We start from the raw sequence: 22713 nt of genomic DNA on the forward strand, positions 1-22713 counted from the left end.
TCCCTAATGTGTCTCATCATAGAGTGATTTCCAAAGGAATACTTCTTCCTTGGATCTCCTCTAGATAAAACACGGTCACAAAGTGTGCAAGTGACCAATGGAGCATTGACCTTTTTCTGCCCCTCTGGAAAAGTAAAATACTCCCACACAAAATAATCCTTTTGTTTCCTCCTTCTCTGTCTGATGATGGTGCTGCTAGGCTCACTCTCAGAAGAGGTCTGCTGCTCTGCCATTGTATCTCAATGTCAATTCAGCTCCTTCTCCTAGGGGATCTCAAGCAGTAATGAGGGGAATGGGTGTGGTGTGGGAAGTTTCTGGAACTGAAAGTAGTTTCAACCAATGAAAAGTGTTCTTTGTGGATCACATGACCTACCGTGTGCGCTCCGTAAGCTTACGGTACGCGCTCGTAAACAAGTACGCATGCGCAAACGTGACGCTTACGGAGCGCTTACGGAGCGCGTACGTAAGACGCACTCGTGCATGTGCATTACACGCCCCTGCGTAACCGCGACGTTGCTTCCGCGCAACGCGTATGCGTGTACGCGTACGTCACGTACGTATCACGTAAGCGCACTGTACTTATGACGTACGGAGCGCGTAGCGTCAGCTTACCGTACGCGCATCGTATCACGTAAGCGCACCGTACTTATGACGTACGGAGCCCGTTGCGTCAGCTTACCGTACGCGCACGGCAAAAAATGCATAAAAAAAAAAATACAAGTTTCAAGAGTTGTAGAAGATAATAACTGTGATGTACAACTGTATGTAAACATTAATTTTTTAAAAATTAACCATTCCATAATGCAGGATATAGTACATATATTATTTTATACATATGTTGGATATTATTTTTTACCAAAAATCTCAAAAAAAAAATTGCATTTAAAAAACTGTACAAATTCACTGAAAAAACCATAGGTTTCACACACGTTATAGTTAGGAATTAGCATTTAAAAAACCTTGCAATTTCACTGTAAAAACCATAGGTTTCACACATGTTATAGTTAGCAGGATATTTCACTCGTGAAAAACCAATGAAATTCCCACGTTATAGTTAGTGCAGGCAACTATAACTCACGTGACCGCAATCCTCTGCTGATGATGTCAAATATTACATCACTGATGACATATGTGTCTTTCTGAAAAAAAAATATTTGTAATATATGTATAGCTGAAAATTAATGGAAGAAGACATGGATAAATAAGTGTCTAAATACAGTGATGTAATATTTGACATCATCAGCAGAGGATTGCGGTCGCGTGAGTTATAGTTGCCTGCACTAACTATAACGTGGGAATTTCATTGGTTTTTCACGAGTGAAATGTCCTGCTAACTATGACATGTGTGAAACCTATGGTTTTTTCAGTGAATATATATATATATATATATACACACACACACATATATATATATGTATATATATAGATATATATATATAAAACACACAACACATTTGTAAATGTGTGCTATTGGGTTGATTTGTCTTTGTCTGTTATACTGTTGTGTTGTTGTGTCAGTATCTTGGGTTGGTATGCTGTTTCACATTCATGTGTTATTGTATTTCTGAGTTTTCTGTTGTCATTTTGTTCTTTAGTTCCATTTTGCTGGTGGTTTTTGATGTGTCATATATTCGTTATGTTGTTGAGTTGTTGCTTCGTAATATTGCTGACCTTGTGATGTGTTACTTTAATACAGTGTTGTGTGGAATTTCTGTCCTCTAATTCCATTCATCTGCTTAATATGCACCAATATTCTTGTGATGCCTACCACCTCCACAAATCTGCTTTCACAATTTGGTGGTAGAAAGATGTATGCCCCAATCATCAGAGCTGACAACCACGTGCATATACAACAAATATTAGGGCTAGAAAACAAATTTGTGCTCCATCTTCGTTTTTTCATAAATACAATTTTAGAATGTATTCTCTCCACCCAAGGGCTACTACCAGCATGGTCTGAAGTTCATTTTAGAAGAACCCAAATACAAATGTATATAGGTACAATACATTCAAAGAACCGGCGAGCTCTAAAGCAACTCCTTGATCTGCATATAGAGCAATCCAAATATGTAGTAAATGATAAGTTAATAAATAAATAAATACGTAAAGGTTAATAGAGTTCAAGAATAGAGACTAAAATTAGTTAGTCAAAATATCTTTATTTGGCTGTTAATCCAGCCATAAAAAAGAATAATTCATAAGACATACAATAAAACTCACTTGTTTGCCATATATTCTGCTCTTAGTGTTACGTCCCCTGCTGCTCAGCCATTGTGACTGTGATGTAATTAAAATGGAGGTGTGTGCATGGTTTGAGAGAGTGTCAGTTGAATGTGTGGGCTGAACAGCAAGGATTCTTCTCCTGTGGGGCTTTCTTCATACTTTTTCAACTCCTACCTTGTGAATACACCTGATCTGGATTCACCTATACAATTGGCTCCTGCATCTTCATTTAGTACAATTGATAAATATATCTAATAAAACATCTAATTAATAATAGAAAAATAAAAAAAATACAGTGTAAAAGTAATGGGGGAAAATTATATCATCAACCATACGAGCCGCCACTGAGCAGGTGACTGGGTTATCTTCATCATCGTCAGGATGTTGTCATCTTATTGATTGAATTGGCACAGTGTAACACTATTGTCAAATCTTACTGACTAGGTGCCAAGACAGAATGAGTCTACAAGGTTAAGTGAAGAGAAGATGTAACTGCTACAAAAGTGTGAACAGAAACAGGAAAAATGATGACACGTATATTTATTTGACATAAAATAGCATCTGCATTTGTAAAGCAAACATTCACCCTTTAGGGCATCTTGGCACTGAACAACAGATGTTTGTCATTCAACTCAATGGTACTCATTTTATTTACTTCAGAAAAATCAAAGACTCAGTGGAACTGCCAGGGAGTGAACCAATCAGCAGAAGATCAGACGCACAGCCCAGCAGCAGATGCACTACTCATACGAGCCACCACTCTGTTATACATGCCCATCATATTTTACAATTGTTTTCCAAATATGTTCATGAATTCAGATGAGTCTGTGAAGGAAAGCATAGAGCCCACACTTGAAGCCAAAGAATTAGAGATTTCATGGCAGCATGTTTTCCCGTGATGAGGTCATGCCCAGATAAACAGGTTAATTGCTTTATGTGTGTAATGAGGATATTTGAAATACTGATGGGTGTGACTAATTTGGATTTGAGAAACTCATTATCATTGATCTTCACAGGCTTATAATCACGCTTAGTATCTTGAGAATAGAACATTGTGGTGAAACTGGTAGACAAATAGCTAAAAGTAGAAAAAGAGAGGCTACTGATGAAAGGGATATAGCAGGGAAGGAGAAGCTAAGTAGTGGTGACATAAGAATAGGTCCCAGAGCCATTAAGTTGAAGTTTTTCTCAGCAAAGCTGCAGCGGAGGATGGAGTCAAGATATGCCACTTATAATAGTTATGATAATGTGTAGATCTGCAGCACAACTGACCACATATAGGGAGTAGTAAATAATGTTGCATTTTAGAGCCTATGCAGTCAAGGTGTAGAATCACACATTTACATAGAAAAAAATTGAAACTAGTAGATTGTGCAGAAAAAATATAAAACAGTGAATTTCCCTTTTTGCTTGACTATTTTTAAAGACTGTATTTGAGGCAGAGCAGCATTAGGAAGCATAAGGAAGGTTAAACATGAATGATGATTAGGGTGTGTGGAATTTGTGGCGTTTGCATTTGTTTAATTACGTGAAATTGCAGTGAAATGACACAAAATTACAAATAATGATGTGAAATGCAAATGTGTAACTTCGTGCTATATTGTAGGGCAGAATTCATCCTTTCTCTAATTTAAACAAAGAAAAAAGCACATCTACTTGAGTTCTGTTCTTCCAGAGTGATTGCAGTAAATTTTTACCACAACATTTTTAAATGAATACACAAATTGGCATAGTAACATAATTTCTGGAATTTCGCTTAACAATCATTCCAGGATATTCCTGAAATTACAGAAATTAGGCTGCCATTGTTTACATTTTGCAACAGCCTAATAATGAGTCCTAACATAAAATATTTTATGTAGTTCTAGAGTCTACTGGCCAGATCTCACACAGTGAGCACTGGAAGTGCTAATTTAAGGCAGGGAGGTTTGTGCTCACTGGTGTGCTGGAGCAGAGGTATGTTATAACCTTAAACAATCAATGATGATAAGTTGTTACTGGATCTTTAATTATAAAAGTACTGCTTTTGGATAAATTTGTGGAAGCATTTGTTGACATCTCTTAAGTACCTACAGATCACAGGACAATAAAATAACACCATACCACAATGCTAAAACGCAAAAATATATCTCACACCAACTCAATTGCAAATGTGTACTATTGTGTTGATTTGTCTTAGTGTGTTATACTGTTGTTTTGTTGTGTCAGTGCCTTGGGTTGGTATGCTGTGTTGCATTTGTGTGTTAATGTATTCCTGAGTTTTATGTTGTCATTTTGTTGTTCAGTACCATTTTGCTGGTGGTTTTTGTTGTATCATATATTAGTGGTGTTGTCGTGTTGTTATATTGCTGACCTTGTCATGTGTTACTGTAATAAGGTTTGTGTGTGGAATTTCTGTCCTCTAATTCCATTCATCTGCTTAAATATGCACAAATATTCTTTTGACGCTTTACCACCTCCACAAATCTGCTTTCATAATTTAGTGGTAGAAAGTTGTATACCCCAATCATCATAGCTTTGCTCACAACCACTCGCATATAGAGCATATAATAGGGCTACAAAACTAATTTGTGCTCCAGCTTTGCTATTTCATAAATACAAATTCAGAATGTATATCTCCAGAAAAGGGCTACTACTAGCATGGTCCTAAGTCCATTTTAGAAGAACCAAAATACAAATCTATATATGTACAACCCATGCATATAGCCTGCAAGCTTTAAAGCACCTCCTTGATCCCCATATAGAGCCATCCAAATATGCAGTAAATAATACATTAATAAATAAATAACTACGTAAAGGATAATAGATTTCAAGAATAGAGACTAAAGTTAGTCTGTCAGTCAAAATAACTTTATTCGGCTGTCAATCCTGCCATAAAAAGCATAATTTATAAGACATACAATAAAACTCACTTCACTAATGTGGTATCTTCATCTTTGCTATGCATTATCCTCTTAGTGTTATGTCCCATGCTCCTCAGCCATAGTGACTGTGATGTAATTAGAATGCTGGTGCATGCATGGTTTGAGAGAGTATCAGTTGAATGCATGGGCTGAGCAGCAATGATGCTGCTCCTGGTGGGGCTTCCTTTATTCCAACTTCACCGGTATCCTGAGACTCCTACCTTGTGAATAAACATGATCCTGGTTCACCTCTACTACTGGCTACCCTGCATCTTCATTTAGTACCATTGATAAATAGCTACTATTAAAGTTAATCACTGCATAGCAAATTTGGAGAGTATCTAACTTTTGCAGAGAGACAAAAGCTGCCTTAAAATGTCTGATGTTGGTGGTAAGGAGTACTAGGAGCAATCATTGCTTCCAATGTGAAGAGTACAATGTGCAGAACAAGGTAAAGTCAATATCTTAAGGATATTGGGGGCCCAAGGCCAAGCATATTTTGGGGGCCCCCATTAGGATCAGTTTTTGATCCAATTTTAGTTCTTGCATTCCCTCTTTGGTGGAGTCACTGACAGCACACAGGCACACTCGTCCATATTCTAAATGTGTTTACATCTAATATCTAGGGATAGTGAGGTGTGTTTTCACTATTGTAACACAACAGCAGCTCACTAATATTATTCAAATAACCTCTGTGACACCCTCCCATTTCTTATTCAAGAGGTCATGTTTTGATGCAAAAGAAACTTTTTTTAATGGATGTTGCATGTAACATAAACACATTTCTCTGTAACAAATGTCTCCAATACACACTCACACATCACCCACATTAAAAATCAAAGAAGGAGAAGACATATTTAAATCAATCTGTTTAAGAATTACCCAAGGTAATTAGGGCAAGACTCTCTGAAGAACACAGCTGGCTTCATCAGAGGGGCCCCTGAAATGCTGGGGCCCTGGGCCAGAGCCCACTTTGCCCATGCCTTAAAATGTCTCTACATAAAATGCAATGTGCTTTGCTTTGCTTTGTAACACAGTCACAGTAACAGGGAAGATTAGTGATCCAGGTACCTTGTATGTTGGTAGGGTAAGAAAAAGGAAAGTGAATAATATTAAAACACAACCTGGTAAGTTCTAATCTATATCTCTCACTTTGAATAAAAGACCAATAAAACCCCAAATCTGCAGAGGATTTAGTAGATACATATTTTAAAACTGTATGTGGTTGATTATAATCCCTCAACTGCTCCCTTCTCGCCATTTCTAAAATAGTTTTTTAACCAATGCTTTTGTGCATCTTTTGATACTTTCGGGGTTTGTAAAGAACTCAGAGGTTCCCAAAGTGTAAAAGACTGATTTGACACACCTCAGCCAAGAAACTGATTGTGTGATATCCAGGCAGAGACAGTCTTGAATCACCTCCCTACTTAGGCTAGCTTCAGGTGTCACCCAAAGCCTTAGCCAAAGGAACACAAGACTGAGCTTGATTCTAGCCTCCACAAAACTAATACCAAGCTTTCAGTTGCAGACAAAAGTAGGCAAGGATTGTGGAACAGCCAGCAGACTACGCAAAAACGTATTTTGCACTCTGTGAAGGGAATCTTTGTTTTTATAACCCTAGACCCTCATTCCATAGGATGAAATCGCAAAACACTTGGGGGCCGATTACGATGCTGGACGGACCCGAGTCCGTCCGGCTTCTTTCTGGACCTGGAAACGAACAACTGTAATCTGTCTTTCGAGTGCGGATAACCTCTTCAGTGGCAGGCACACCTTCACCTCAGATGGTTGTAGTGTGTGTCACGTACTGCTCAACAGTGACACACATACTTTAAGCGGATAAACCCTTACTGGGAAACACAACTCTACTTCAGAACCTTTTTTGACTAGAATGCTGGTGATAGGCATATTTTTCTCTGCTTCTCATCAAAGTAATTAATTAATAGTGATGTGCACTTGTCATTTTATATATGCACTTAATACTGGTTACTTCTTAGTATTTTTTGGCATATACTTCATGTACTTTAGATATACTTTTCTTTAATAAAGAATAAGCAGCAAATAATTGTGTAACCTCCATGTGTTTTGCAAATCTTATCACTCTGATTAGTTTGCTAGTACTATTGGACTCTAGCATTTGATACATTAGCTTAAGGTATTCTTTGATTTTTTTAATGTATATTATTGTGCTACATCTGAAGGTTGTTTCTGTTCTGCTGTCATGCTACCCACAAAGGTTATTAGCATTTTGTCAACAATGCTGTAATATTGTTATTTTTAAATAATATCATTCGTGTAATTTATTTGCATGTATTCAAATGTCCAGGTATAGAAGTAAACACATCTCATGTCATAAGATTATGCTGTACTGACTACAGGTCTGCTATTAGTTAAATGCATGCTTTTTAGTGCTGTACTCTTTTTTTTATGTTTGAAAAGCTTTATTGAAAAAAAAGTATTAACAAGTAAGATATCAGCATAAACAGGAAATATGTTCACACATGGTATAAATCGATGACAATGCTAATATCAATGTTAAAGAGACAAAAACCCTTTCATGGGGATTTTAAAGATAAGGGGAAAGAGAGAGGGAGAAAAATAGGAGGGAAGGAGGGAGGAGGGGAGGGAAAATAAGATTATATAATGTAAACTCTAAAGATAATTACGGCCTACAATCAAATTACATAAATGAACAATACAAAATGAACAGTATAGAAACTGATTTAATATGAGAAACCTGTAAAAGGTAACAAGAAGGAGAGAGTCAAGGTTCTTCAAAGAGGTTTAAAGTTTTCCGAGTTAGTATGCGTAGATTTCTTCAAAGCCAATCGATCGAGGTAGGTAGTGAGGGGTAACCAGAAAAGATCAACATTACGTATTGGTTTGGAGGAGGAGGCAAAGGCAACATCAAGTCTGTGAAAATGACATAAAGAGTTCCACCAGTCCTGTATAGAAATATTTGTGAGAGATTTCTAATTAGATGAGATGTGCTGGAATGCAAGAGCAAGCATGAGATCAAAAAGACCACGTGAATGTGCAGGTAATTCTAAAGAAACAGAAAGACTACCCAGAAAGAGAAGAATAATGGAGAAAGGGGTAGAAAATGTAAAAATGCGAGAGAGGTACAGCCAAACTTTTTCCCAGAAAGAAGAAACAACAGGACAGAAAAAGAGCAGATGAAGATCAGCAATAGAAGTGCCACAAGTCCAGCATTTAGAATCAGAAGAGGGTAAGAAACGAGACAAGGAGAGAGGACAAAAATAAAGTCTATGATACAGATAAAATAAAGATTGAGTAAGAGAAGCAGAACGAGAAATTTTTAAGGATCTGGACCAAGTACAACCAAAATCCGCTTCCCAGGAGAGCTCCACTTTAGTTTTGCCGCGGTCCGGATTAGCAGAGGTGAAAAATGTATAAATAAGAGATGCTTTAGGGAAGGTAGCGAGCATATTAAGAAGAGGAGATGGAGGTGCAGATGATGACAAAGAAGGAAGAGAATAATAACGGTCAAGAATTATTGCCATAAGAGTAGAACATTTCAACAAAAAAGATCGGGGACAGTGAAATAAGAGTTGAAATTGGGGATAGGAGCAATGAAATGATCCATTAAAGAGTTGGTTAACCCAAATGACTCCTTTTACTCTCCAGGATTTCCAAAAGATGGGTCTATTATTGAAAAGGATAATTGAATTATACCAAATGGGGCTATTTCAAAAAGAATTACGTGTAATGGTAGTAGGATGAACCAAGGGTCTTAAAAGAGAAAGAGTATGTTTGAATAAAGGAAATGAGGAATAAGGAGTTTTGGCAGAGAAGCGTACCACTTCATCAAAGGAGAAGGGCAACAGTAACGTTTGTTCAATGAGGAGCCAAAGAGGAGTAAAAGGGAAAGAGCTTAATGAGAGCCATCTCGAGGCTTGACGTAAAGAAAAGGACTTATGATAGAGACGGAAATCTGGAAAATTAACACCACCATTAGGTTTGGGTTTACGAAGAATAGTAAGAGAGATTCTAGATTTTTTATTTTTCCCGAGAAATTTCGAAAGAAGAGAATCGATACGCTTAAAGTAGAATACAGGAACATGAACAGGTAGCATGGAAAATATATAAATTAGAATAGGGGATATCATCATCTTAATTGAGTCCAAACGACCCCGCCAGGAAAGAAAAAGAGGATTCCAGGTAGAGAACAATTGTTCAATTCTGGATAAAACTGCGGACATATTTAATTTAATTGAAGAAGAAATAGAGTTAGAGGACCAAATACCCAGATATTTAATTTTTGAGGAAGACAGGTTGTGGTGAGAGGAAGGATTTCAGTCTTGTCTGAATTTATCTTATATCCTGAAACCAAGGAAAAAGAATCGAATTCAGATAATAAAGGGGGAACAGATCTTTCTGGATCGGAAATAAACAAGAGAATATCATCTGCATATGCAGAAAGTTTCAATTGATTGTTACCATAAGGAAAACCGGAAATAGAAGTATTGCTACGAATAGAAGATAGAAATGGTTCAAGAGCTAGGACAAAAAGAAGTGGAGCTAAAGGACAGCCCTGACGAACGCCCCGTCGAAGAGGAAAGGACAAAGAAAGTTGACCGTTTACAAGCACCGAGGCTTGGGGAGCAGAATATAACAGAGAGATAAGGGAAATAAATTTGGGACCAAAGCCGTGCCAACGTAATGAAGCAAACAAAAAAAGACCAATCAACCTTGTCAAAAGCCTTCTCTGCATCAACAGAGATAGCAGCTAAAGGAATTGAAAGGGATGAGGCATTGTTTAAAACATTAAGAAACAGGCGAGAGTTATCAGATGTAAGTCTGCCTTTAACAAGCCACATTGCTCCTTACCAATAAGATAGGGCATAAAGGGATCTAAGCGCAACGCAAGGAGTTTAGCAAATAATTTATAGTCTACGTTAACTAAAGAGATCGGACGATAGATTTTACATAATTGGGGACCATCTTTTGGGATAAGACAAATGGTAGCATCCTGAAAAGTACCTTCCGCCTTGCCAGATGAATAAAATGACTGAAAAAGGATCAGAAGTTTAGGTAACAAAAGATCAGAAAAGTGTAAATAAAATTAAACGGGGACCGGGCGTTTTACCTTTAGTAAAGGATGTCAATGTTATGGAAAGTTTGTGTAGTGAAAGGTCAAGTTCAAGGTCCGAAAAATGGAGGTGAGAATTAGGAGGTTTAGGAAGTTTCTCAAAATAATTCTGAATAAGAGAAGAAGTAGGAGGAGATTCTAGGGTATAGAGTTGTTGATAAAATGATTGAAATTGGTCAAGTATTTCCTTATCTTTATGCAGGAGAATATTATCAGAAGAGTAAATAGAATCTATAAGAGTGCGTTCTTTACGAGATTTGAGATAATTAGCTAAGAGTTTACCTGATTTATTGCGGCCTCCATAATAACGAGCACTGCTACGAAGAAGAATAGAAGACGCATTGTCAGTAGTAAATTTATTAAATTCTACTTTGGCACGTAAAAGCTCTGGTGACATACATTTATCTGAAGAGGTATAAAACTTATGCTCCAAAGATTTTATATGCGCTAGGGAGGCTTTCCATTGTTGAAGATATTGCTTCTTTTTCATAGAAACTAAATCAATGATGAAGCCTCTTGCAGTAGCCTTAAAAGAATCCCAAAGGATATGAGGAGGGGTACTAGGGTCGCAATTAAGTAGAAAGAATTCCCTGGTAAAGGAACGAAAAGAGGAAGAGAAATTGGGATCGATAAGAAGTGCGCTATTAAAGCACCAACGGGATGGTTTTGGGATGTGGTGAGAGTAAGTCAAGAACCGTTACGATAGGGACATGGTCCGAAATAACTATGGGTTCGATAGAAGAAGACAGTAAGTTTTGAGATAGAGGTTGAGAAAGAAAAATATAGTCGAGACGAGAAAAAGATGAGTGAGGAGAAGAAAAAAAAGAATAGTCCAAAGTATCAGGATGCGAGAGTCGCCAAGAATCAATAAGGTGTGATTGCAAGAGAGTGTCAAGAAAATGTTTGTGAGATTTGTGAGGCATGAAGCGAACTGTAGATTTACGATCAAGGAATGGAGCAACAATCTGGTTACAGTCTCCTCCTAAATTAAATAATTCATCTTTATGTTGAATACATTTTTTCGTGATGCGAGGCCAAAAAGAACAATCCGGTTGCGTAGGGCTGTAGACATTAAAAACAGTTAAAGGAATTAAATTAATTAGCAATTTAATCAGTATCCATCGACCCTCAGTGTCCTTTTCCTGTGACAAAACAGCACATTTTAGCTTTTTGTGACATAAAATGGCAACTCCATTCTTTTTGTTGTTGGAAGGTGAAAATAAGACTGAACCTACCCAACTCCTCTTTAATTTAAGGGATTCAGTTTCATTAAGATGGGTTTCTTGCAAAAGAACTATATCAGGGTTATAGGAAGCTACATGGGAAAGAACTCTCTGCCGTTTAATGGGATTAATAAAACCTTTTACATTCCAAGAAACAACTTTGAATTTACAGATATCCTAAAAACAGTAGAAACAGAAAGCACAAAAATGCACATATGTATAATAAAGCCAAAAAAAGAGAGAAAGAGAAGGAGGATAGAAAAATAGGAGAGAAAGACCAACCAAGGAAAGAGGAGTTTGACCAAGAAGTAAAGAGGAAAGAAAAGGAAAAGAGTGGGGAAAAGAGGACAGAAATACAAAAAGAGACAGTACATATCCAAAAAGGATGACTGAAAATAACATACCTGAGAGGGACATAAAGGAGGGTAATGGGACAATGGCGACACTCGACAAGACGAGCCTCCCGAGAGTTGGGAGTCCAACCTCACCAGGACGAGGACGCAGAAAGGAAACCATATGTGCAGAAGATAAAAAAGTCGACCAATCTGTATAAATCAATACAAAAAATAATTACCAACAGAAAAATACATAAGGATAAATAAACTAAGTAATCAACAACAACTAAAGAAAAATACAAGATCTGAGAGGACTAATAAGTCAGGGAGAACAAACAAAAAAGGAGAAGTATACAATGAAAGAAACCATAATAAATCTGTTTAAAAGAACAACAAAGGCAAGAGCCACGATATAACAGCTATATCACAAAATAAAAATGAATGCAAAATAGTCCCAAAAAGAAGACCTGCAAAGAAGAATAAAATGAAGCAATCAGCCACTAGGGGAAGTGGAAGTATCCATGCCACTGTTAGTTTGAATATGAATAAAGTTTTTAAGTTCTGCTGGATCCAGGAAAGTCCATGTTTGGTTCTGGTGAGTAACTTTGAAAATGCATGGATGGAATAAACCATATCTAGCACCAATAGAATGTAAAGGAGCACGGAGATTTAGGGATTCTTTTCTTCTAGAAGTGGTAGCATTGGAAACATCTTGAGACAGAAATTCTCTCTGACCCAACCAAGAGACTTGATGCTTGGATCGAGCTGCGGAGAGAACTGAAAGAAGATCCGTGAACCTCAGGAAGAGAATGATGACACCTCGTGGCTTAGTTGAGGTAGATGAGCGGGGACCAAGCCGGTGCGCCCTTTGGATGTTGAGAGAAGTGATAGATGGCATATCTAGAAGTTTCGGGAGGAAAGAAGAAAAGAACGACACAGGGTCATCACCTTCCAGGGTTTCCGGCAATCCGTAAATGTGTAGGTTATTCCTCCTATTCCTGTTTTCTAAGTCCTCAGTGTGCTGCTGAAGAGCAAGGACCGACTTTTCCAAAGAAGAGATACGTTGAGAAGTAACTTGCAGGTCTGAAACTTGCTGCTCCACAGACGTCACTCTGTTATCCATTGATGACCATTTCTCCTCAAGGAACTGCATTTTGTTATTGGTCTCCTCTACAAACGGGCGTAAAGCGCGAATCTCCTCTAGAAGTAGTTCCATAGAGATGGGAGGTGGTGCCTTGTCAGGAGATGGCGGGTCATGCTTCAGGCGTTTAGTTGACGCTGTAGGTGGAGAAGGTTTGCCTGGAGGGGGCTGCGTAGAGGAAGATCGCTTAGGAGCAACTCCCGTAATTTGACTTGTATTAGGAGGAGAGCCTGAAGTAGAGGATTGAGAAGATGTTGACGCAGGAACACTTTTTGTTGGTATAAAAACGAACTTCGGATGACGCAATTTGCCCATAGAGATTAATCCGCAGTTAGTAGAGTAACCAAAGGGTTGTTATGATGAACAAGAACAATGAGACCAAAATTAATCCTTCCCAAAGCGGTGACAATTGACCGTGTAGAGCAAATAAAGACGTGACAGAAGCGAAATAGCAGGCAGTCAAAACACAGAGGGTCCCGAAAATACCAGGAATTGAAGAGCAGAGGCTCAGTTGGTAGTCCTGTTAACTCTTCAACATAAAGGACTTCAGGGAATCACACAGCAACTGTGGTGGCAGTTATGACGAGTAAGCAACTGAAGCGTCATCAATGCAGTAGGCACGAAGCAAGAACAGTAAGGCATTTATCTCCTCAGTAGTGTGGCAGTTCATAAAAAAAAAACATTGCAGGAAGTGTAAAGAATAGGAGAGCCAGCGTGTGAAAGAAATATCCATGAGGCAATAAAACCCACACATGGAGCTGGCTCACGGGCATACAAAATGGCGGCCGCTATGAGGAGAAAACATTAAGCGCTGAAAAGTCCTGAAATGCAGCGCATTGGAAGTTGCAGAAAAGCTCACCAGAGGGAGTCAACCTTCCGACGCATGATGCGAGCGTCCGTGGATGAGGAACTGCATGAAGAGCGCTGCAGATGCTCCGATGCGCGTCTCGGTGCGGCGGAGAAAACTCTCTAGGCGGCCATCTTGTGTGGCGCTTTAGCCACGCCCCCAGTGTTGTACTCTTTTGACCTAATTGATCCTATAATATCAGTCATATTTATATAGCAGAAAGCATTTCTGCCTAATCCACTTCATTGTTACTTACACTTTCTCACAATGGCAGCTGCAAGCATGTCACAACATGCCCCATTTGTAAACGAGTCTGGAGAACCCAATGTCCCTTGTAAGGTGCTGCTCTGGTGTGAATTATTTAGAAATAAACATAAGACAAGAGGTGTTCGGCAAAACAGGAACAATTTGTTTAATTAAATATATTTGGCCAGGAGAAAAGTTACGGGCACAAGGAGTACTGTCTCAATTTACAGTGGGTTCTTGTGCATCTTATATACAATATTACAGCAAGTAATAAAACTTTCTGGCGTACCATTTGTAGTGAGGAATGTTGGTTGCTGCCTTGGAGTCATACATTAATAATGAAATGGTTACTGCAGATGGGTCTCGACCTTGTGTGGACACAGTGTGGCCAGTGGGGAAAGTGTCTAGATGTCAAACATAGGGCGTGTGTGATCAATACGTGTGCTAGGTCCAGATCATGTGTTTCTTTGTGTTCCTAATTCATGTAGCATCTGACTTTAGGGTGTTTTCAGATGCGCATGTATCTCCCTCGGGCCATGTGTCTGTTATTGGGGGAAATCTCCCCTGACTATTGTAATGTCGCTACACCTATCTGTAGGATTGATCAGAGGTTTCCTGCCCATGTGTTTGCCTGCTTGCACCCTCCCACCTGTGACCCATCAATCAGTAATCCCAGGCCTAGTTCGCGGGGCCTGCCTGACTGCATACTGTGTATCAAGGTAGATGTGGAGTTAGGAACGGGTGATTCTATTGATAAGGACAATAGTTTATTTTTATCGATACACACATCGATATCCATATTAACCAAGGAATGGAAGGGGGCACGGCCAACCACCGAGCATGGCGGACACGAGCTAAAGAAGCTCCGTAACCCACCCTGACACCGGGGCATTTATCCGATAGACATAGGCTCACCGGTGGTCCAAACACGGAGTTTACGGAATCGGACGATCTGTGGAATACTATGACCAGTAAATTGGGCTGTTTGAGGCTTGGTTTTGCCCTTAACGAGCGAGCGTAGTCTGTGGCTGTGCTTGCGCGATTATAGAAGCCGTGACGTGACACGGCAGAGAACCGGGGACCCTGCGGGCCGGAGACTGCAGTGCGGATCAACTGTGGAGAGCGCGACCGCCTCCCTACTCTTTTCTGGAGCTGCTGACGAGGAGAGCTGGGGGCTACGAATAACGGGGCTGTAAATTACGGCACTGCACAAGACCTGGACTTGGCCCAATATGGCGGATGTAAGGAAGAAACCAGCTCCTGCTGGGTGATGATGGTGAGGGGGACGTGTGGGCGTCTAAAATCTGGCTTACCCCTGACTTCGTCCATTGTGGTGCGGCAGGCTGAGAAAAGCCGCGAAGACCGGCCTGGGCTGAAAATTGCCAGTAATCGGACTGCCCTGGGGGTGAGGTATGCTGCGAGCGCAGAGGCAAACCTGAGGCTGTATATTGCTGTGCAGTGCCTGCCATACCTATTGAAGGGGAGATACACGTGGAGACCTGGGGAGTGTGATTGGCTTAGGGCACCATAAGGAGGTGGCGAATGGCAGCATACCGGGGGCGCATATATTAGGGCACTGGATACCAAGACTTAACCCACTGGGCACCGAAAAGAAAAACAGTGACTGCGAGGGAGCCACACGGGCAAACTAGCAGGTTCTGCACCCTCAGGTACATACCAGCGGGTACTTGGGCATCTCCTTCTGTGGTTGTTTGCCCACCTCTATTTGTGCAGCTGCCTGCCCAGGGGTACATTGTGTCATAGAGAGGAGCCGGACTGGGCGACGCTGTGGTTTGGGTCTTAGCTGCGTGTGGTGTGCCTGTGCTGTTCTCCGACTGTGGTGGAAGCAGAATATGCCCACGAAGGGTGAGGCTGGGCGCAAGAGATAACAAAACGCTTTGAGGTACCAGCCGTTGGGTGGGCCCCATATTGAGATGCCGCTTATCACGTGTTACGACCCTGTGAAACTACTGAGGGTTATATACTAACATCTTGCAAGTGTTGGGGGGTGAGAATTGAGCCGTGCACTGCTTATGGCCCTTTTGAGGATATGGCGCATCCCAGGACCAAACAATCGGAACCCCCACACCCGATGGCCCACCGGAAACAGTACCGGACACACAGATGTGCAATCCGGACCTAGACATGGTTCCGCCCACGGAGCCCACTAGTACTGAAGGCAAGCTGAACTTAATATTGCGAGAAATTAGAGATTCCAGGGCCGTTATGGAAATGCAAAATTGGCGGACAAAGTGAAAAATAACAGGCTGGCACTAGATTACCTCATACCCCAACAGACGACACACTCATCCCAAATAGAACAACTACAGTGGCGGTAGCACAAGCAGCACATGATGCACAATCGGTGGCGGAAACTGTGGACTCCTCGGAAGATGTGAATGCACAATCTGACTCTGAGCCTAGTATGGCACTCTTCCCCCTGGTCACCCCTCAGACTGCGAATGATTATTTGGGGTGACGGAAGTGCTTATATTCTACTTCTGAAGTGAAATTTCAGATGAGTATATATATGTATACAATTTATGCTGAAAAGGCCAATTATGTGATTAACTATGCAATATTGCTGTGCTGGTTGGTTTGAGATGTCTATAAATAATGCTTAACACATGAAAAATAGGGTGTTAGTGGGGGCTCTAAGGGCACCGACTTTTGTATGTTATGTAGTAGATGCTATGCAACGGGTGGTGGCCACTACCCCTAAGGCAACTGCACTTAGTTATGGAAACTATGGAGTTCCTTTTGAGTTTGTTTAGGGGGGGGGGGGGGACAAAGCTGAGCCAAATCCACTAAGAATTGCCTGCTGCTGGTATGTTCTGCACTGGTACTCTAATAAGGCTGACTTGTGCAAAGAACACTGTAGCACCATTGTGCAGAGTTGAGAATGCACTGTCGAACATAGTTTTTGTATTGGAAGCATACCCTTCCAGTACAGTTTTCTAAGCATAGACAAACTCAAAAGGATCTGACATATTGGATGTGTGCTGTTCCCCTTAGTACACTTGCAATGCATGGAGTTTTTGAAGAAATTAAGACATTTTCCTTGTTAGTGCCTGTTTCACAAAGGCGTTATGTTTGACGCAAAGTCTCATCTGGCTGTCTTGGTAGATTAGGCTTTGCCCAAAACCGGTGGGTGTTTGATCGGAGTTGCTCAAATATTGCCCGAGTAAAAGCCAATTCACACAAAGTGATACAAAGCAGATCAAAGCCCTTTTTGCGCTTAGAAAAAAAGCACCTTTGGAATGGAAATGCCTATGCATTGTTTTGCAATACTTCGCAACAGTCTAAAACCTAAACAAATATGGGCCTGCAGGTTAGTGCATTCTCTGCTGATGGCAACCTTTGGACAAACAAAGTGGTAACTGCTGCTACATGCTTCCTATGCTGTCTGCGGATTCTCTGCTCACTGGCAGAGTTAGCGAGTTTATATATGCGCTTTAAACTGTGGGCTTTTGTTAATAAAGGTGCGCACAGCTTCATAGGAAAAGAACAGGTTCAAGAAGTACCACAGTGTGATAAGGACACTAATCTGCCCATCATCCCAATACACAATGGAAACATACCCCTGGTGTAATTTTCGACTGGAAGGGCTGATTAAAAAAATGGGGCTTGCTGCGCATTTAAGAGTGATTGTATGTTCATTGTTTGAATGGATCTGCCTGAAGGGGGCGTATACTCCAATTTTATATCTTTTTTTCTACATTTCTGATAATTACTGAGCTTTGTTTTTTGCATTCTAATATCCCACACAATGTCCCATATATAATGACTTCCTTAATCAGTAGAGGCATAGGTGCTGATTTCAGGTTACATTGCACAACAGCATTCACCTTTCATCAGTATGTTTATTATAGATTGAACATATACACGTTTCAGTCAAATCCACCGAAACCAACGCAAAAACATTAGAACGCGCTTAAAATGCAAGTGGTTACATTGCGTTGCGTGACTAACTGGTTTTATCCTTTTCCTTTCCTTTTTGGCTACTGATCAGACATTGATGAATGCTCTGAAGGCTTTATTCAGTGTGACAGCCGTGCTAACTGCATCAACCTGCCTGGCTGGTACCACTGTGAGTGCAGAGATGGCTACCATGACAATGGCTTGTTCTCTACGAGTGGGCAGTCCTGTGAAGGTCAGTACGCACACAAAAGCAGCTGCTCAGTAAGGCAGCCAGGGACAATGAAATATAAATGGAAAGCGGGGAAGTGACCTCCACACCAATTAAATTATAAAAATGATTTGGGGCAATTGCAGGCCGTCATATAATAAGTGCTTTCTACTTGACACAGTTTATTCATTGTGAAATTACCTTTTTCAGTAACCTTGAGATTCCCTTATGGTTTGTTTTAATTTTAACAACACTAATTCTCTCAGTCTGACATACTCTGGAAGGACAATGGGCCAGATGCATCAAGCAGTTTTTGCCTTCGCAAACGGCGAGTTGCAGAATCGTACGTTTGCGAACGCAAAAAAATGTTCTTCTGATGCAGGAAACCCTATTTTGCGATTTGGTAACCTGTTACCAAATAGCAAAATGGGTTTGCGATTTGCTATTAGGAAGGGCCGTGTTTATGGCGTCCCTTCCTAATACCGAATCGCATCAGTATGCATGAATGTTTTGCGACCGAAATGCGGTCGCAAAACATTTACCACCTACTTCAAGTGGGTGGTAACCAATTCGCAAATGGGAAGGGGTCCCCAAGGGACCCTTTCCTCTTTGTGAATGTCTCTAAATGCATTTTCTAAGCGCAGAAAATGAAAGGAAAAGTTTTCATTTTCTCTTCTGTAAAGCATCCCGCTTTCCTTTAAGGAAAACTGGCTGCTTTATAAAAAAATGCTGACCCCAGCAGGCCACCGTACCGTGATGTTCATGATTCCTAGCGGGTCGCAAATTGCGACCTACCTCATTAATATTCATGAGGTAGGTCATGTGCGATCCCCTAGGAAACACAGAAAGTGTTAAACACTCTTTCATGCATTCTGTTTTGCGATTTTGTAATTGTGAATCGTAAGGATTCGCAATTAGGAAATCGCAAAATGGTTTGTTGGTGCATCTGGCCCAATATTCCTACTTATCTTCTGTAATAGTGCACTCCCTTCTTGTAACATGTGGTGCAGCTAGGGGGCAGGACATGCGGAATAAAAGGTTAAATCTACAGAGAAGAAGGTGATAAATAACATCCGTAGCCCAGTTTGAAACAGGAGAGAAGCACATGAAACGTCACTAACAGCATTATTTTTCACATCCCTGAACATTTAGAAAACAAGCTCAGTTAAATATGTAGGGTCTCTGCTGTCCTCGCATACATCTCTCTTCAACTGCGCTTATGTGAATTCGGAAGTTATGATGTGTGTTGCCCTCACACATTTCTACTGCCTTTCTGAGTCCTGATGTCAGGGTATCCGCACCCTGCCCCCATGCCTTTTCTTGTGCATGCTTGGACCCTCCATATTTCTCATATTCTTGCTGCATTTAGTCATAGGGGATAGGAGTCAAGAGGGTGACTGAGTGACTTGGTTTGGTTGACTGCATTGCAAAGACACTATGCAAGTAAACTCTGCTCATGCTAGCCTACAACTAAGCTGCTGTTACAATAAATCACTACCTCAATCAACTCTGTGTTAATAGCTATCACTGTGATTCTGCCTCCTTGAATCCAGTCTATCCTTCGTCCTTTCTGATGTTTTTAGAAGCTTGCTATTTATCTGGAAATGTAAGCATAGAGACTAAGGGGGAGATTTATGAAGATTTTGCGCCGTGTTTGGGTCGCAAAAGTGACTCAAATCAGCGCAAAATCTTTTTTTTCCAATTTACCTTCCTGTGCTAAACTTGTTTAGCACTGGAAATGACAGAAGAGTAATACAAAGCAGCGGATGGCACCAAGGATGGAGCATGGGTGTTCCCATGCAACCACCCAAGAATTCTCACGCTAAACCCAATTTAACTAAATAAAGTAGATTTGGTTTAGCATGAGAAGACGGCGACCTTTTAAAGTAGGCGTAAGGAAGGAGAAATGCTTTAATTTCTTCTTCCTTTTCCAACTTTGCATGTGTGCTGCACCGTGCAGCACGCATACATAGTTGGGAAAGCTTTGCATCTTGTCTACGTATGGTATTTATTTTGTACAGGAATGGTAGCCTTCCGGTACAAAACCTATGCTAGGCTTGCGCACAAATCCTAGCGCTATGGCGCTAGGGTGTTGCTTGGCACACGGCCGCTATAGTAATCAGCACCGGTGCAAGGGAAAGGAGAGGAGAGAGCCATATCTTTGAAGATATGGCCATCTCCTGTGCCCTCCCTGTCGTGCAATAAAGCACAGCCTCGCGTTCAATGAAGTTTTTGCAAATCTACCACCAAATCTTCCAATACTTTCAGTGCTTTTTGAATGTTTTTCAGAAAACGTGCAAAGTATCCCAAAACTTGAGAAAACTAAAAAACCTGTGTGAAAAACGAAGACATCTGTGTTTGCCTGGGAGAAACGTCTAGGCTGCAGATCTAGTCCGTCGCTGAACAAGGCCTTGTTAATGCAGTTTTTAAGAGGACGTGGCCTCCAAGACGCAACACAGTGGAGTTTCATCAACCTGCTTTCGCTGAACAAAGCAGGATTGTATCATGAAATATCTGCTTCTTTGTGGCCAAGATATACGGGCATTTTATCTCGGTTGTGGTGGAGATTGTAAAGCAACAAGAGACATGTCAACAGCACTGGAGGGGCCAGCAGGGAGTGCAGTATCAGCAGATTAACTGGCAGTGTCCATGACAGGAAGTCAATACTTGGATGTGAAGGGGATTCACCCTGTACTGAGACTCAAAAGTCAAAATGGTGTACACAACAGCTTGAAAAATTGAATGTTTGCACGGCTCATGCTGAAACTGACACTCCTAACATTGCTGTTTCCATTAACACTGTAGACAGGAAATGTAGTGATTTGAAGCCTGGCAGCATCAAAAGCACCATGAAACCTGTTAAACGGTGGAAGTAGCTGGAAGTCTCAGGTACCCACAGTATCAACATCTGCAGTGGATCCAAGGTCTTCTGAGTTGGTTTATAACCCTCTATTGATTCAGCTGATTACTAAATCCACTGCAGGTGCACTTGTTTGATTATATAGTCATGGGTTCGAATCCCAGTAAATACACTCCGAATTCCACATATTAAGGCTGATAAAATTCCCTCCTTTGGACCGAGTTATAAAAAATAACTTTTGCAGTGTTAAGAAAGCACGTCTATGATGATCGTGTGCTTCGATAACTGTTTATTTCTCTTAAGTTTATATTATGCCGTGCTATGATAGACATTCTCAAGATGCCATCACCTGAGACAGCAATAAACCAGGGAGAACCAGAGTTGGAAAACCCGTGTAGCGTAAAGTACATGACAGAAGTTGACTATTGGTGACAATTTTTGTTAAGTTGAGTTGGTGGAAGGAAGTGCATGTTTTCTCCTTCATAATCAGTAAAACAATAAAGAGAAGAGCATCATTAAAACACTGTTGATAATCAACAGTGGCTCCGTCTACAAATTATAGCATATTCACTGTCATCCACCCTCACAGATTTTTCTGGAAGGGATGATACAGTGGATATTCACTGTGTTCCTCACAAGTGTCTCACTGCCTACCTAGGAGAAAGATGATGGCGCAGAGGTTGACGGACTCACTGACCAGTGAAAGGACCTCTCTCTGTGGCCCTTTTTTAACAGGCATTTGATTGTGAAGAAAGACAAGAGCCCAAGGGCCTCATGTAGGTAGCCCAATACCGGTCGGTAACGGCCGATTTTCGGTAATTATACCGTTACCGACCGGTATTTAGGCTTTTGCAATGTAGGGGGCACATTACAGGATTCGGTAATTTACCGAATCGGTAAAATTACCGAATCGGTAATTTTACCGATTCGGTAAATACCGAATCCTGTAATGATATGTAGGGGGAGTGTGTGGGTGTCGTGTGGAGTCGGTATTTACCACCAACTAATAGTTGGTGGTAAATGAAGAATGGCTCTGTAAATGCATTTTCAAGCGCTTAGAAGTGCGCAATGTGGCAGACATACATGCCCTTAGGGCATGTATGTGTGCCACATGTGCACACATGCAGGAATCAGGGGTGCAACAGGGTGTCAATGTGACACCCTGCCACCCTTGATTGTGTTCCCCCTATTACCGAATCGGTATTTACCGATTCGGTAATGAGGCATACCTTCCCATTGATTCAATCAATGGGAAGGTATGCCTCATTACCGAATCGGTAAATACCGATTCGGTAATTACCGAATTTCTACGAATCGGTAATTTTTACCGCAGGAATACCTACATAGCATTTACCACTTCATAAATACCGAATCGGTATGATTCGGTATTTATGAAGTGGTAAATGCCAGGCCACCTACATAAGGCCCTAAATGTGGTATTGTTTTATCCACATGACGTTTTACAGAATGTTTAAGTGAGAGGGTAAGGAGAAAAAATAGGAGGCGTATGATTTGAGGATCCTAACATTAAATCTGTATTTCACACTTATAATATTGGTAATGGCTTTACAATCCAACAATATATTTCTCTTCTTCATCAGTGTTGAAACTCCAACTGGTCATTGCATAATTTCTATGGTTTTGATGTGTTAATCATAATGGCAATTCAACTAAATATTTTTTAATGTGTGAG

The 22713-nt window shown here is 40.6% G+C and overlaps 1 protein-coding gene across 3 annotated transcripts in view; it reads left to right on the forward strand.

The window, feature by feature from the left end:
- Positions 1-22713, forward strand: part of NELL2 (neural EGFL like 2) — a 1146830-nt gene that overhangs the window by 1032425 nt on the left and 91692 nt on the right. For 2 of the 3 annotated variants that reach the window (XM_085653041.1, XM_085653042.1), the window contains one exon: positions 18044-18184. The exons of the other annotated variant lie outside the window; for it this stretch is intronic. In XM_085653041.1, coding sequence (XP_085509167.1) covers positions 18044-18184 — 141 coding nt within the window. The remainder of the gene's footprint in view (positions 1-18043; positions 18185-22713) is intronic. 3 annotated transcript variants of the gene reach the window in all.

Source organism: Triturus cristatus, chromosome 4_1, assembly GCF_964204655.1.
Source record: "Triturus cristatus chromosome 4_1, aTriCri1.1, whole genome shotgun sequence".
NCBI lineage: Eukaryota > Metazoa > Chordata > Amphibia > Caudata > Salamandridae > Triturus > Triturus cristatus.